Source organism: Fusarium subglutinans (genome assembly GCF_013396075.1).
Source record: "Fusarium subglutinans strain NRRL 66333 chromosome Unknown NRRL66333_c0000165, whole genome shotgun sequence".
Classification (NCBI taxonomy): Eukaryota; Fungi; Ascomycota; class Sordariomycetes; order Hypocreales; family Nectriaceae; genus Fusarium; species Fusarium subglutinans.
This window is the reverse complement of record NW_023502228.1, coordinates 16,697-33,025: the sequence shown is the minus strand read 5'-3', so window position 1 is coordinate 33,025 and position 16,329 is coordinate 16,697. Positions and strand designations below refer to the sequence as shown.

At 48.0% G+C, this 16,329-nt stretch overlaps 5 protein-coding genes across 5 annotated transcripts; 3 read left to right on the top strand and 2 right to left on the bottom strand.

Annotated features, from left to right (window-relative positions):
- Positions 1 to 1,722: 1,722 nt before the first annotated feature.
- FSUBG_9985 (uncharacterized protein) lies at positions 1,723 to 3,123 on the top strand (the record flags this gene model as incomplete). Its single annotated transcript, XM_036688555.1, has 7 exons — positions 1,723 to 1,749; positions 1,795 to 2,040; positions 2,089 to 2,291; positions 2,340 to 2,431; positions 2,477 to 2,647; positions 2,697 to 3,022; positions 3,079 to 3,123. The coding sequence occupies 7 exons, from the start codon at positions 1,723 to 1,725 to the stop codon at positions 3,121 to 3,123; spliced, it is 1,110 nt and encodes a 369-aa protein (XP_036534500.1).
- Positions 3,124 to 3,774: 651 nt separating this feature from the next.
- FSUBG_9984 (uncharacterized protein) lies at positions 3,775 to 5,340 on the bottom strand (the record flags this gene model as incomplete). Its single annotated transcript, XM_036688554.1, has 1 exon — positions 3,775 to 5,340. One exon carries the CDS (start codon positions 5,338 to 5,340, stop codon positions 3,775 to 3,777), a length of 1,566 nt encoding a protein of 521 aa, XP_036534499.1.
- An 861-nt stretch (positions 5,341 to 6,201) lies between these two features.
- Positions 6,202 to 6,942, top strand: FSUBG_9983 (uncharacterized protein; the record flags this gene model as incomplete). Its single annotated transcript, XM_036688553.1, has 1 exon — positions 6,202 to 6,942. One exon carries the CDS (start codon positions 6,202 to 6,204, stop codon positions 6,940 to 6,942), a length of 741 nt encoding a protein of 246 aa, XP_036534498.1.
- Positions 6,943 to 7,307: 365 nt separating this feature from the next.
- Positions 7,308 to 8,886, top strand: FSUBG_9982 (aldehyde dehydrogenase; the record flags this gene model as incomplete). The annotated part of the gene is made up of 3 exons (XM_036688552.1): positions 7,308 to 7,364; positions 7,414 to 7,483; positions 7,538 to 8,886. The coding sequence occupies 3 exons, from the start codon at positions 7,308 to 7,310 to the stop codon at positions 8,884 to 8,886; spliced, it is 1,476 nt and encodes a 491-aa protein (XP_036534497.1).
- A 982-nt stretch (positions 8,887 to 9,868) lies between these two features.
- Positions 9,869 to 16,138, bottom strand: FSUBG_9981 (major facilitator superfamily transporter; the record flags this gene model as incomplete). Its single annotated transcript, XM_036688551.1, has 7 exons — positions 9,869 to 10,500; positions 10,546 to 11,061; positions 11,107 to 11,761; positions 11,810 to 14,086; positions 14,615 to 15,678; positions 15,733 to 16,040; positions 16,098 to 16,138. 7 exons carry the CDS (start codon positions 16,136 to 16,138, stop codon positions 9,869 to 9,871), a joined length of 5,493 nt encoding a protein of 1,830 aa, XP_036534496.1.
- Positions 16,139 to 16,329: the final 191 nt, after the last annotated feature.

The window sequence follows — 16,329 nt, the reverse complement described above, 5'->3', positions numbered from 1 at the left end:
CAAATAATCCAATTAGCTTGGAAAACCATTATTCGCGCTGAGAGGATGACAGCGCTTTGGCCCTCTCGTGACTCGGATTTCGCTCAGACGTACCCTGATAGCGCGTCATGGCGACTCAGATCATCTGAGGGCACCCCACTGAAACAATTCTTGGTTTCATGGACTCAAAACATTACATGAAACATTTGCGTGATACAATTCTAGGCATATGTCGTATAATATACGTTCGCTTGCACGATATTCTCCGTGGGTGATTTACTAGGGTCTCTACGCGACGTTGTATCACTTTCCAAGCTAGCTACTCCATAAATTTAACTAAGCACAGAAGATCTCAGGTATGCCTGCTCACCGCGTGAATTGACAATACGACTCCATAATGATCCATTTTATAATTTAAAAGGCTCCGCGTGAACGTTACATAGTAGCCTCCCCTCACTAAATTCTCTGTGATCATGCCGATCATATGAGGTCACCATCGATTCCCTCAAGTCCTGGAGAGATGCTCACCGTCAAGCAAGGGCAATACTTTTATGCAATTGAACTTGTCTCAAACTTCGGACAAGCGATGTTTGGAGTCTTGGCGAAATGCAGCTCTTTTTGAATAGAGTTGGTCGATCGGAGAGTCGCTTGACATGCTGCAGATCAGCGACATTTTCGTCGGCGCCACTGACATTGGGCATTGACAAAGGCACCATTGTCTATAACGCTGCTGCCGTAGATCCGTTGAGTAGTTGGTGTGAGATGACGCATACAATGGTCATATATAACGTCTTTGCTCATGTTACATGCCTCGGACCAACGGCCTTTGCTTCGGGAGCAGGTAGTTGGTATGAGTATGCAGAGCGAGGTTCTCTTATTGTCGGGTGATTTGAGAGGTGAATAAGAATTATGATCTGATTTAAGCTCACAATAATGGCTATTGTGTGTAATGACCAGGGCGTTGAGCAACGCTGTTGCACATGAGTGTACTACCCCATCACCTGGTCTTGACGCTGGATCTACATAAGCACTATTAAGTCAGATATTTACTAATCATGTCTCCAAACGTTGGAACGGGTGCTAGACCTAATGTTGTCCTCAAAAACTTACAGCTTCAGTATAGCAGGTCTACAATAGACACCGTTAAACCCTCAATTCGCAGCCATGTCAGTCCAGACATCCTCAACTTGCTCAATCTAGCAATCCCTTCGCCAAGACATACGATACCTCACCTCATCATCCCTCCCAACAATCTGTTTGCTCAATGATGGCTTTGCCACGTGTTGACCTCAACCTTCCATTCCCAGCCTCACCAAGTAAGCGAACATATCCGCGTAAGCGTTATGAGGCCTTCATCATCATACCAAGTCGCTACACCCAACTGACTTTACATAACATACCAGCACCGTCCATCACCAACAACAGGCTCGACTCTTGTGGTCTCACTACCCAGTTATTTTAGCTTTGTGGTTGCTCAGATCTGCTTCGAGCCCTTGCATACGGAATGCGCCACGTCCCGTCCGCTAAGAGATTCCGGATCGCTTATGAAAAGGGAAGGCAAACTTTATTTTTCCTCCTCGCGAAAGAGCGAGCATGGTATTTAGAGAGGGTGTCATCACATCCGTGGACTGATGCATTTGGTGGTTGATTCTTCCCATGTCTTACATATAGCGTCACTTGTACGTGCGTACAGTATTAAGCAACACTCTCATGCTAGATCGTGGACACAGTCATACCGCAGTCATGGCGATAGGACCTTCAACCCTTCTCGTCAGTATTATCGTTACAGCCTAATTCAATAGCTAATAAGTATAGATCACAGAATGGACACTCATCGCCTTATCGACCATCGTCATCATCGCGCGAATCTACCTCCGACTCATCATCCAAAAACGAAGACTCATCGACAGCGACATATGGATGATTCTAGCATGGGCAGCTGGTATAACCGTGGCGTCGTTCTGTGTCACATATGTTCACATGGGCGTCATGGAACCATGGGTCGACGGCACTTTGAAGGATTATGATGCAACTCGCGAGGACAAAGAGTTTGTTCTCAAGGTATGGAATAATTGCTGCTGTTAAGGTCAAGGACTAACACTTGGGTAGTTGCTTTGGATCTGTGCTTTGCCTTTCTTCACGGCGTTTTACCTCTGCAAAGCTGCTCTGCTGGCTGTCTACCGCCAGGTCATTCCTGTTCATATGCGCAAGAGAAGGATGTTTTTGTGGGCGACTGCTCTCTATGTTGCGCTATCTTATATTGTCACTATGGCTCTTCCGTTTTGTGTCTGTATCCCGGTCACTAGATTCTGGTTAGTCACCGTCAGCAGCAGAATTATGCAAGTTGCTAACATTGATAGGTCACTGGAACTTGACAACAGATGCCCACATAATGCTGCAATGATGTTTTTGAAGACTTCTTGGGCGCTGCACTTTGCTGGCGATGTATTCAGTAAGCGCTTCATCTTGATGACATGACCTAAGCTGACATACTCAGTCTTCATTCTTCCTTGGCTTATTGTACCTGATCTCATGATCAAAGGATGGCTGCGAGTTGGTGTCTACTTGACCTTCCTTCTCGGCATCATCAACATGATCATTAGTATCGTCCGGTTCCATGAACTATTCATCGCCGGAGCCCATCGCAAGGTTTCAATCGTCGAAGCCCGTAAGTATCTCATCCAGACTCACATAAACACACACTGACATACATGTAGACTTCTGGAACACTTTGGATCTATATCTCGGTCTGGTCATCGCCTGTCTGCCCTCATTACGACCCTACTTCAACCTCGCTGCAAACTCACGCGCATTCAACAGCATCCGAGGAAAGGGAACAAGCCAAAGCAGTCGTTACACCACCGACTCCATCCAGAAACCAGAAGCAGCGAGACTTACCCAGGATCAATCGGGTATTTCGCCCAGTCGACCTATCAGACGTTTATCACATTCATCGCGAGATTTTGACTTGGAGTCTTGCCCTGACTCTTCAGATTCACATGAGGATGCTAAGAATAAGGCTTTTGAGATTGAACTGGCTCGGGTTCGTACTCGTGCAAGGGAGTCATTGGATGAATAAAATGTGCAAACTGTGGATAGTTTATCGGAGCGACTTGCAAGGGCACTGTCTATCACAAAGTATGACACACAGGACTAATACCTTCATTCATTTTGGGATGGTCTCTTATAACTCATGATCTAAAGAACTTGATAAAAGTCACTGTTTTCAGCTTCACAAACTGCTAGAGTATTTACACATCACACATGTACTAATACGTTTCCGGCCATGAAGCCACTAGAGTTTATTTCACAAAAGGAGAATTCTTTAAGGACAGTCGATCGTATTGGTATGCTGTGGCGCCAGCTATCGAAGATCAACTACCAAACCAAGGCTAGAGTCCAGCGCAATCTAGACCTGAGAGATCCAACTGTCCTTTTTTCTTCCCCCACCACCGAGAGCCTTGTCGGGTCGAGAGCTTGCAAGAGGAATGAAGACCAGAGCCGATTGAACTTGCATTAACTTGATAGTTTTTGATCCTTGGGTGCCCCACGTGCTGCCCCAGTGATCGTTCAATCCCCTTGGCCTTTTTCTTCCTTATACGTCTCGCAATCGCAATGTATCTCCGAATCATGTTTTTTCATCCACTGATATTTCGGTCTCCAAGTCAACTCCCATCAATAATCATATCAATACATTAACAGCCCCCCAGAAACGCCTTATCAGATTCTTCCCCTGATTTCTAGTCAGCGTACTTGTCGAGGAAATATAACGAGGCCGTGTTGGGTTCGCACCTTTTACATCTGTTTGTTCTCCTTGGTCTTCTTTTGCTGCGTCTCGGACGAATCTGACTCTTTGCCGCTGGGTGCAGAAACCTTCTCTTTCACATTTTCCTTCTCCTTGATGGGCTTTTTCACGGGAACCTTGCTGGTTTCACCATCAAAGTTGGGTATCAACTTGCTCGAGGGCTTTTTCTGCTTTTCCTTTTGCAGTTTTCGAAATTTTTCTTTGAGCTTCTCCTTCTCAACCAGGGGGTCTGTAACCCAAGTCGGAATCAGGCGGGGGCCCTTGCGTAGTCCATTCTTTTGTGCCTGTTTCTTCTTAGCTTCTTCCAATTCCTTTATCTGCTTATTTTTCTTCTTTGCCTCCCTGTTCCTTCCGATCTTGTCTCCAATAAGTAGCCAAGCCCAAAATGGTAGGATCCCGCATCTTGGCGAAATCTTTGCCTTTTGCTGAACTCCTTTCTCTTCGGTGGGAGCTAGTCCGTTCTTGTGATGCTTGGCGGAGAAGCCTGGCGAAGGTACTTGGGGGCCCTTGGGCCTGTACTTGGGCCTCTTCTTCTTCTCGAATATCTTAAATAGAAGCCGGCCTTTCCCCCCGGTCAAAATATCTAACAAAGACACCGTACGCCCGCCTGACTTGTTTGTCTTCTTCTTTTTGCCTTTCACCCCGGGGTATTTGCTGCCCTGACCATGCTTGGACTTTCCATCTCTGTTGTTTTTGAGGACCTGGCGAGCCTTCTCTTTCTCGCTTCTTTTCCCGTTCTTAGGATTTTTAACGAAAGACTTCACCACCTTCGATTCGAATTGAGACTCGCTGTCATGGTCGATTGCATACTTATTGCTCTTTTGGGCTGAGTAATCCAAGTCCTCCTGGTCGTCTTTGTTATTCTTGCTTTTGCTAGACTTGTACTTCTCGCCTTTGTGGGTTGTTTCGGTCTTCTTGTCATCCTTTGAAGAAACCTCCTCTGGATATTCGGTCTTTGTCGATTCTTTGACTCCATTCTCTTCAGGCCTGTACTTTGATGCGTACTTGTCACCATGGGGCTTGTACTTGTTCTTTTGCTCGTTCTTGAACTTCTCCCACGTGTCCTTCCACGCATCCTTGTACTTGTCCTTGTACGTTTTGTCTGAGGGCTCCTCATCGTCTTGATCACCGTGCTTGTTCTTGTTCTTGTTCTTGTTCTTGTTCTTGTGACTGTACGCTCCGTCTTTGGGCTCCTCGTCGTCGTGATTCCCGTGCTTGTGCTTGCTCTTGTTCTTGTTCTTGTACTTCTCCAACGCGTCCTTCCACGCGTCTTTCCATTTATCCTCGTACGCTTCGTCTGTAGGCTCCTTATCGTCGTGATCACCGTGCTTGTACTTGTTCTCGTTCTCGTACATTTCTTCTATGACAGCCTTCCAGGTGACATTACCCTCGTTGTCCTTGTCCTTGTACTTGTTCTTGTAGTATCCGCCTGTTCTACATGGTGATCTCGCAACGACGACGGGGGATGGGCTGTCCATGTTCAAAGGATGAGCCACGACGTGGGTGGCTCCCACTAGAAGGATGAGGAGGAGTCTGGAAAGGCATGAAGGAGCCATTTTGGAAGATTGGGGGTAGAGAGGAAGGGTAATAGGGTGGAATGCCCCCTCTGACGTGGGAGCAGGATGTGGTGTCTTTCGAAAGGAGTTTGGATGAGGGAGGAAGTGCTGAATTTATAGACAAATGGACAGGGTAGAATCATACGGATTTGCGTTTTTACAACATGGCTTGTGGGCTGCTCAATTGCACCATCGACTAAAAATGCTGAGATATTTTGTTTAGAACGCCGAGGTTGACGACACGAAATGTTAACTCCACATGCAGCACACGGGATCGTTGACATCACCATTACCATTCAAGCAATGTCTCTCAGTAGATCCTTCACATCTTGCAATTTAGAAACATTGATTGAAACATTACGATGTACTCGGAGGAGATATGCCTCAGTCGACATAGCTCAAATCCCAACTCAACGGATGGTTCCAAAACTGTAGAGACGGCCATGGGACTGAGATCAGATCTGCTCGAGAGTTGTTCCTTGGACTTTGAGCTAAAGTATACTCAAAATGTAGATGAATAATGAGCCTGTTGATACTTTGACGTACTTTCGTTAATGCTTTGCTAGCATAACTACCCCATCGAGTGGTAGCAGCATCTCCTTGACACCTTTCTCCTGACCCCAGTGTTTTCAATTCTCTTACTGGATACTTTCTCGGCCATATCCCAGCTCAAATTTCATAGCAGTAGCCACCGGCCACTTTAAAGATCCCGACACAGAAGTGGCCGACCTATCGGAGACTTCACGTCAGCTAAACAATCCGCAAAGTCTCCTCACCAAAGACATATAAAAGTCCCTATTGAGTCAATCTTATTGCCACAGCTCATTCAATCACCCGATAAATCTATCAATTACCCTCACAATGTCAACCCCTCTCGAACTCTTCTCCCTCTCATGGGGAATGTATCCCCGCCGCGTCCTAATCTATCTCGCCGAGAAGAACATCCTCAAATCACCACTCGTCAAAATCACAGAAGTGACCGTCTCCCCCAATAGCAACAGCTTAACGGCGCCCGGAAAACCTCAAGGCACAGTGCCAGTTTTGCGTCTTTCTGATGGAAAGTTCATCAAACAGTCAATCGCCATTCTCGAGTACTTTGAAGACATCTGCGATGATCCGCAGCAGCCGTGGCAAGTTGAACTTGCTAAGAATGCTGGTGGCAGTATGCGCGGACAGACGGCGGAGGAGAAAGCACGCGTCAGAGAAGTTCTGGGTCTTGCGGATGAAGTCACCAGTCAGTTTGGGTTTGCGTGCCACAAGGGGACGGCGCTGTTCAACATGCTTGAGGAGACACATGCAACTACTGCAAAACATGCTCTTGAGTACTGCCAGAAGAATCTTAAATTGCTGGAGAAATACTATGACGGGGACACTCGCTTTGATGGTGGAGATGGACAGGTCACTATCGCTGATTGCGTTTTATACTCGACTCTGCACTTTGCCAAAGACCTCTACTGTCTGGATCTTCTGGAAGACCCTGAACTAGCTAGTCTTCGGGCATTTTACGCTTGGTTCAGCGGCAGAGAAAGTGTCCAGGTACCGGAAACCCATTTCCCTGCTCAGATCAAGGAATTGGCCTGTCAATGGCTTCCTGTAGAGTAACTTTAGGTGGCGACAAGAACAAACTATATCCACGTCCACGATTTCAAAGACTGATATCAGATAGAGATCATAGACTTATTATTATGCATAATACACAGAGTCACAGATAAACATCACCTCGTACTCTGCCGGATCCACTCCACCACGATCATCATCTCGGGCCGTTGATAGCGCCGCGTCTCGGCTGCAGTCTTTGACGGCTGTTCCCCCTCCCGAACTATTGCGGGGGTGGCGCATAAATTCCTCCGGATGTTTTGCCTATCAAGTTCATGATTGATGTCATGTGAAACCAATCTCGTCATTGATAAATTGAGACATTTCTCAGTACTCAAACTCACACAAAGACCAAATACTCATCATTCATTATGGGCTCCACGAATGGAAGTGAGGCAATCAAGCCTCTGATGCTCATTGACGGTCAAGTACAAGCCAATTCCCCGCTCATTGATTAAAGTGAACTGACGATATCAGTTGGTCGGCGCTTCTGATGGCAACACTTTTCCCCTCTTTAACCCAGCGACAGGCGATAAAGTCGCAGACGGTAAGACACAAACAATCCCCGCTTTGATCATCGGCTAAAACTGTCTTTATCAAGTCCCCGAAGCCACAAAAGACGATGTCAACAACGCGGTCGCAGCTGCTCAGCGTGCGTTCCCCGCATGGTCTGCTTTAGATCCCGCCAAGCGCGGCGGCTACATGAAGAAACTCGCGGGTCTGATCAGACAACATAATGACGAACTGGCTTTACTCGAGGCCAAATCAATGGGTCGTCCACTTCCAGAGTTCTTTGAGGGGTACGCCGCTGCTGGGAGCTATGAGTACTACTCCGAGGCTTGGCCTCATATCCAAGGCCAGGCGAGTCTCAACACGCCAGGCTATGTGACCATGACTCTACGCCAGCCATTCGGTGTTGTCGGTGCTATTATTCCCTGGAACGCCGCTCTCCTCTTCTTCGCGGGCAAAACTGCGCCCGCGCTCATCACCGGAAACACAGTCGTGCTCAAGTCGAGCGAGAAAGCGCCGCTCGGCGCAGCCAAGTTAGCCCAGCTGATCAACAAAGCAGGTTTCCCACCTGGAGTCTTCAACGTCATATCAGGCCATGGTAGCCCCTCAGGAGCCGCCCTCTCGTCACACATGGACGTACGCGCAATCTCGTTCACTGGCTCGGGACGAACAGGACGGGCGATTCAGGAAGCAGCTGCCAAGTCCAACCTGAAGAAGGTGATTCTTGAACTCGGTGGCAAATCGCCTGTTATTATCTTCGATGATGCGGATATTGAACAAGCGGCCAAAGACACTATGCACAGTATCCAGTGGAACAGTGGACAGGTCTGCATGGCGAATTCTCGCGTTTACGTGCAAGATGCCATTGCTGAGACGTTTATTGAAGCTAGTAAGAAGGTACTTACAGCTGCGAAGCCTGGTGATCCAACGCAAAAGGGTGTTGATCACGGTCCGCAAGCAGACAAGACTCAGTACGAGACTGTTCTGTCCTATATAGATGAGGGTAAAAAGTCGGGAAAGCTTGTTCAAGGTGGAAAGGGAAGTTATGGCAAGACCGGAGGCTTCTTCATTGAACCGACGATCTTTCTGGACACAGCTGAAAACGCCAAGATCATGAAAGAGGAGATCTTTGGGCCGGTGGTGAATATCAACGTCATCAAAACGGAAGAAGAGGCTATTCAGAAGGCAAATGATACAGAGTATGGTCTGTATGCAGCGGTCTACACAAAGAATATTGATCGAGCTATGAGGGTCACTCAACAGCTCAACTCGGGCTATGTCGGTATCAACTGCACCAGCCCCACGACTGCAAGAGATCTTCCTTTTGGAGGATACAAGACTTCGGGTCAGGGAAGAGAGGGATGGCTTTATAGTATGGATAACTTCTTGGAGGTCAAGAGTGTGATGATGAAGGTGGACGCGGGCGGTTCCAAATTGTAATCACGGCCATGACAGTTCTGCTCTCAGTGCATCCATTGCCACCATCCAATTCGGAGACGAAAGCCTAGAAAACGGAGTCCCATTCCCATTCCTGTGCTGAATCCTTGCTACCCTAAGCAGACATGCTACTGAGCGAGGGCTGATTCCCCAACCTTGGCCTCCATCAACACTGATGGGCGACGGCTAATCAACTGATCCAAAAGATTTATTCGCATAGGACTCAATTCCCAACGACATCACGTGTACTGAATCTATCTTAGTATGTGTTTTACAAACTGGATGATCTCTCTAGATATATCTCACCATAGTCGCGCATTTCTGAGTTTCGACAACAGGGTAATGTTGTTGTTCGTCGTGAGGTGCATTGCCATAGGGACATTGCACATTGCCGAAGCCATTGTCGCAGTAGGGGGCATCCTCATGCCAGTTTGGATCAGACTCGACCTTATATACCCTTGCTCTTGGACCACAATATCCTGCATGGGTGGAAGTGGCGAGGAGGAGGATGGGTAAAAAGGTATAATAAGTGAACTTCATTTTGAGATGAGGCCAGATTAAAATGAATTTAAAAGAAGTTGTTACACGAAGAGAGAAGACAGTTCGTTTAAATATCTCAATTTAAAATTGCTCCTAGGACTATATAAACGTTCAAGATCAGGTTAGTTAATTAGCATAGCTTGTTGCAATACGAGCAGGGAAGTTCAAGTGTACAGATATAAAGAAATCCCAAAAGAGAATTCTTATAATTATAAGAGGCATAATAAGGCCGGATCAAGAACTATTCTGACCTACTAATTGACATTTATATATAATTAAGTTCTCACCAGCGTTACAGCTAAGTAGGTATGGTCTGTAATCCTTGTATGATTACTTCTTATAGGCGTGGTGGGAAAAGAGGGTTCAGTAGTAACTTATTTATCGACAAGGACCTTGGTGCAGTCCCTGCGCCGCTTCAATTGTTCTCGGCAGCACTCAGACTCTTCTAATCCAGCCAGAAAGACTCCAAGTCGAGCAGAAACTCAAAGTCCACGTTGATAAAGCTCTTCCAGAGGTCAATCTCCCTCAACCACGGCTTCGTCTGCATCGCAAACGTAACAGCCGTACAAAACCTGAACAAATCATCCTCATCCACCCCCATAACCAATATCAAATCCCCCCTATGCACAACCCTATCCCCAAACTTATCCTTCAGCACATCCAGCCTCTTCCCCGTGGTGTGGTGCGCACTGAATTCACTACCAGGCATATCTTTCGGGACAAACTTCCACTCCCACGATCGGCCGCGACTATCGAGGAAGCTTGTGTTTCTGCGGTTGGAAATGCCTACCATGAAGGGGTAGTAGTGCGGTGCGGACCAGAGACGCAGAAGGGCGAAACGGGCGGTGGGATGCTTTGCGGAGAATGTGCGGGCGGTAGGGATGACTTCGGGCCATTTGGAGGGGTCGACGAAGCTGGGGGGGTATTTCATGGGGAAGTTGCCGTATTGGTCTTGGTAGTTGATGAAGAGGTCGAGTTTGTCGGGGCGGTGGGGTTCGGTGTTGGCTGTTACCATGCCGAGAACAACTTCAGGATGGTTCTGCATGTACGCTGGGCCTATAACACCAGCTTGATACACTGTTACTCGTTAGTAATGCCTTATAGTAGCGGGGGATGACGAACAATGAGCGATGATAGGACGGACTGCGAGACTCCATTCCATGGGGTACACATCCCCAAAGTATCTCTCCGTCTTATAAAACTCCTTCCACTCCTTCCAGAACTCCTTCTCCCTAAATTTATAGCTCGTTCTGGTCCTTCGATCAGGCCGCACTTTGCTTCGTTCCCTGGGATCAAAGACTCCTGATTTTCTGAACTCGTCGCACTGGTTTGAGTTGACAAACATGGTTGGTAGCTTTGCTACATCCGAGTTTGGGAAGAACATAGCGATCATGGCGAAGGCTTGGACGATGTCTTGCACGATGAAGCTATGTGGCCAGGGATACTGCGGATCCTGGACGTAGTCGTCGTAATCGCCGCGAAGGTCAAGCCACTCGAGAATCTCGGCTATGAAAAAGATCCAATCTGTTGAACCTACGTGAGGCGTCTTGAGCATAGCGCGGAGTGTTTCTTGGAGGAGGTTGTATTTGGCGTTGTACCCTGGTTCGAGATCTCCAGCGTGGAAAGACTCCTTGAAGCCTGTTCCTGTTAGTCTCCATCATGTTGGCCAAGTGAAATACTTACTAAAAGCCCTGTCTCGTTCCATCATCTCCATAGGATCAGACTCCTCAAGTCGTCGATCATACGACAGCGTCTTATACGAATTCAACAGCCCCGTCCGCTGAAGAAGTGCCCTTTGCGATTTCTTCAACTTATCACTCCTCGCCTGCAAAAGCGCCGTCTCCCAGACCTTAGGTAGTCCCCAAATATTATTCTCATCATCATGCTTCGCCATACGCATCGCCTTCATCGGATCCTTCCCCTTATTAATAGCCTCCAGCCCCTTGACAAAGTGTCTAGCCGTACTAGGCAGAATGCCATCCTCGATACTCGCAACACCATTCCTAATCTCCCGAAACGCAACACTCTTTCTGTCAGAGGTGAGTTCGTCAGGGAAGAGAATAGCGTCTTCGACTTCGTTGGCTTTGTTGTAGAACATGTATGGCGACTCAGCTAGTTCGGTGTCTTTGCGCATGGTGACTTTTTTGTTGCTGACGTCGAAGAGTCGGAATTCTGATCTTTCGTCTGCGATGGTGTCCCAAAGGCTTTTGAGGTTCTCGCCGGGTTTGATCTGGCGGGTGCGCATGGTATTTTCGTTGCGGTGGAGGCTGCGGAGGAGAGATTCCATGTGGACGTACATGTCGCGAGGTGTTCTCATACGCCAGGCATTACGAAGTTCCTAGCCAGAGTCAGAGATAGTGAACAAGCTGGGGATTGGGGGGCTTACCATGACGACAATGTTGTAGAGGTCCATGTGTGGCTCGCCGGGTACAAAGTCCCAGATAAACACATCATAGTAGTCATCAAATCCAAACCTCCACTCTCTCAGAATATCCGTCAGCTTCATAAAATCAGGCCCAACCTCTAGAATATTAAACCAATCATTCTTCGAAGCCCTTCCAAGCCCTTGTTTCTTCCGATATGTCCAGAGTTGCTCATCATCCGGCGCAGTGATGACACGCCCAGTCTTGCCATCCCGCACCATGACAAGAAGCTCTCCCCTCCGCATGAGAAGATACTGCAGAAAGCGTCTGGTAACAGGATCATTCCGCTTCATGTTTCCAACGAGAATGTTCCTCGTCTCAACGATATCATGCTGGCGACGACCTTGGCTTCGTCCGCCGATTTGATGATGGTGACTATACTTGTCTGCATCAAAGTCAGTGAAGTAGGGGAAGAAGCCTAGCTGTTGGAGCTGCTGCATGAAGCGGTCTTGGCCCCAGGACGTCCAGTTCGATGCTGGGAAGTACTGCCACAACGTGAGCAGGTTAAGATCAGAGAACTCGGACCAGTTTCTGCAAAGTTGGATAGCATGCTTTAGATCGCAGTCCTTGGCCATGACGGAGAATTGGAGCCATCCATCGCGAGACATGGCATTTTCACTAGCATGATTCCAGATACTCTTGCCACAGATGGTAACCTTTGTCTTTCTCTGACGCTTCGATTTCTTGGCCTTTTTCTTAAATCGATGGCTTTCGACTTCTTTGATCACTCGTTCTTTAAACCAATCATCAGTGTGAAGATGATGATATCGCTTATCACCTTGCAAAAGCTCCTCCATAGTTTCATCGTCATCGTCGTCGTCTACGTCTTGGACGGGGAGGTCATCGTCTGCTTTGTCGCCACGGGCGAAATCGGCACATGCGTCGCGAATGTCTTGCAGAGTTGGTTCAGCGACCTTGAGGCAGAGATCTCGGAGATCAGCTTCTGTGACGGAAGTGTCATCGAGGAATTCTTGGACAGTTGAGGCTCGGAGGGCAGCGGGGAGGAGAGATGCCTGTAAGAGGACTAGACGGCAGAAGAGGAGGAGTTTGATCTCCCGAATGTCTCGGATTAATTCGTCAATCTCGTCGTCTTCCATTGGAGCAGTCTTGTCCCATGTCTCATGGGGGTTTTCGATGGTACCGACGAGTTGCATGCCAGAGATGTTGTCCAGGTTCTTCTTGACGCCCTGACTCAGTCGCTTTCTCATCTCATCCTCAGTCTCGATGTTCTTCTTATCCGGCTCCTTTAGCTCAGTCTCGGTGCTATGCTTGCCGCTGGCCTGCATGGCAAGGAGCTTCTTTTGTCCAAGAAGATTCTGAAGTTCTTCCAGTGGTGAGCTGTTGGCAGCAGCATTACTCTTCCCTTTATTCTTCTTCTTGTTCTTCAGCTTCTTGGTAGGCGCGGGGACCTCCTCGGCAGGTGCAGGTTCTTCTGCAGGTTTGCTCGACGATGCATCAGTTGAAACGGGCTTCTCAGCAGTAGCTTCATCGACTTCAACTTCCATCCACAAGAAGTGCTTGATCAAGTCAATGTATCGGTGTCTCTGCTCATCCTCCATATCCTCAATAGGATCCCAGGCCTCGTCATCTGCGTCTTCGTTCATAGCCATGCGCTCTCGGTATGCTTCTTCAAGGAAGGCATCTTGAAGTTTCTGCTCCTCCCTCTTGCGCATTAATTCCATTCTAGCTTCCATCTGCTTCATGTGACGCTTGAACAGAGCAGCTTCCTGTTTGAGTTTCTTCTGCTCTTTCTCGCGGTTTGCTTCTTCGTCGTCTTGGGCATCGCGCACCCATGAGTACCATTGCTCTTTCTTGTACAGAATAGCCATAAGTCGCTTCCGGGCTCGACCAAGGGCCAGAAGGACGATGTGACGATGACTGACGAGCTTGTCGATATATGCCTGGTGGCCATAGTCGTAGCTGATTGAGTAGAAATGAGCGTGATGCTTTCTGCGAGCTTCAATGACTCGGTTGAGGGTGTTCCATTTAACGTGGAGATGATCAACAACTTCCTCCATCTCTTTACTGTCGCTGACACCGCTAAAGTCATCGTTGGCTAGCGGGACATGTGTCTCTGCTAGATAAGCAGGCGGATCTTTATCGAGAGCATCAAGCTGAGCATTTCGCCTCTTGTAGCCAATGTATAGGCCGTGGGCTTGCCTTGCATGCAAGAGGCAGAACAGCTCATTTGCGTGAGTGGCCTCTTCTGTGCATCGCTGCTGATCAGCGAATCGCAGTGCCTGTCATTAAGTACGTGAGCCTCGCTAATTACATAGCAGAGAATTCTATGTCCTTACCTGGCACTGCGGCACAATTGGAGCCATGGCAATTGAGACACTTGCTGATAATTGGCGATTTAGGGTTTGAGACCGTGAATCTCAGGTTGGGCTTCAGCTCGTCGAATGGTGATAAGATAAGTTCGGTTACTGATAAGATAAGAGCACATGGCTGACTAACACATCTTTCGGCACTAATCGACGACGCGTCTTATCATGCGGGGTTTAATTCCTTCGCGTGCAGACGCGTCACATACCCTGGACAATCTTATAGAACATGTAATTATTACGTATCTATCCTAGTTTCATCTGCAAATATCGATCTCTAGACAAGAACTAGAATGCGCTATGAAGTGTATATACTGTGCTGAATATTTGTACTGTTGGGAAATTAAGAGATTTAATATAGACCTATTGACTTAGAGACATTATCCTTGCTCGCCATCGTAATTATAGGCTCTAATACACACCAGGCAAGATCCTGTATCTAACCTTGTTCTTATACTCATCCCAGTCCTTGCCATACTTCTCAATGCAAGCAGCATCATCTCTTCTCTCCCGGTGAATAAGCAGGAACCCAAACCAAGCCGAGTAAAAGTAAGTAAACAGCATGCCCCAAGGCGCAGCGCCATCCGGAGTCACCAAACGACCATCCAGCATCTTGACGACCTCGGTTCCAGCTACAGCACTACCAGCTGGCAGAATCACGTATCCAGCGAACTTGGTAGGGAGCGAAAAAGGAAGAGACTGAAGCCAATCGCCAAAGTAGTTGATGTGACGAGCCATTCCCCACCACCCGCCGGCCAAAAGCTTGGTTCCACGCTTGGTCTGGATGAAGGTCATGTTTGCGAAAGCAGGGTGGTTGGGATCTTTGCGGAAGAGAGCCTTTTGGTTGTTGGAGGATCGGAAGATGTACAGCCCGATTGCAAAGACAGTGGCAATAGCGGAAACACCGATAGGTCCCAGATGAACAGGATAGACAGAGAGGTAGCGGCACTGAGTCGAGTATAGGAAGGGGACCCAGACCATGTTGCCCCAGGTAAGCATAAATCCAAGGCCATCTTGTGTGATGTCCATCATACCCAGCAGTCCAAGCTCTGAGTACTGACCCTCAAGCACGTAGTAAGCTTGCACCGTAGCGATGACCAGTATACTGTCAGAAACATAGCCGTAGTTGCGATACTGCTGAGCGATAAAGGCACAGTTGAACAAGATCCAGCCTGTAAGAGCAGTGCGCATCTCTAACCAAGACTTGATGTCGATCTCACCGAAAATAGGAAGCGTGACGCGAGGGTTAAGTTCACGGCCGATGAAGAAGTCGTAGATGATGCGGCCGGTGTGTCCGCCTCTAGCTAACTCGCGCAACTCGGAATTGCCCTTTTTGACGGAGAAGCTGCCGATGTAGACGTAGAGTGAGACGATAAAGGTTAGGACGGTGCTGGTAGTGAGGAGTTGGAGGTAGTTGGTGGTCATGAAGGTCCAGACTGGAAATTCAGCGCCATAGATGTAAGTCCCAACAGCACATGCCACCAACTGTACAACACTTGAGGAAAAGGCTACAATTTTGTCAGCTTCACTCCTTAAGCAATGCATTCTAAGGAAACACCTACAATTGAAGCGATACTTGAGGGCCTTTCCCGACTCTCTCAATTTCGTCCCATAGACCTCCTGCGCCGGCAAAACGCGATAAAGCACCAGACTCATAAAATAATAAGCAAAAAGCCACCCCGTGACCTCCCAGCTCACGAATCCCCAAATGCCCTCTTTCGGCCAGGGCGTTTGTTCCTTGAATTTCTGCCACGTCAATGTTTTTGGGTCAAGAAGAGCTGGCGCGGGACATCCTGAGACGTCGTTGCAGCCGAGATAGAGAAGCTGCATGAGAATTGGAAGGCCAAAGACGATGCCTGTGGCGCCGATGCTGGTGGGAGTTAGTGATGAAGGGGTAGGGTGAGGGAGGGTGAGGGAGGGTGCTTACGGGCCGCCGAATTCGTATTCTGGCGTTTTTGGGGCCTTCATTTTGAGGGACAGTTGAGAATAATGAGTGAGTAGTTTAGTGAGAGTGTTGGTTTGTAGTATTTGATGAACGAGTGAAAGTGATGATGTTGATGCTTTTATTGATGCAGAAATGCCATCAATTGATATCGACCCATTCTCAAGTCAACGGAAGAGCTCAACCCGGTCCACAGCGATTAAAAATACCCGAAACA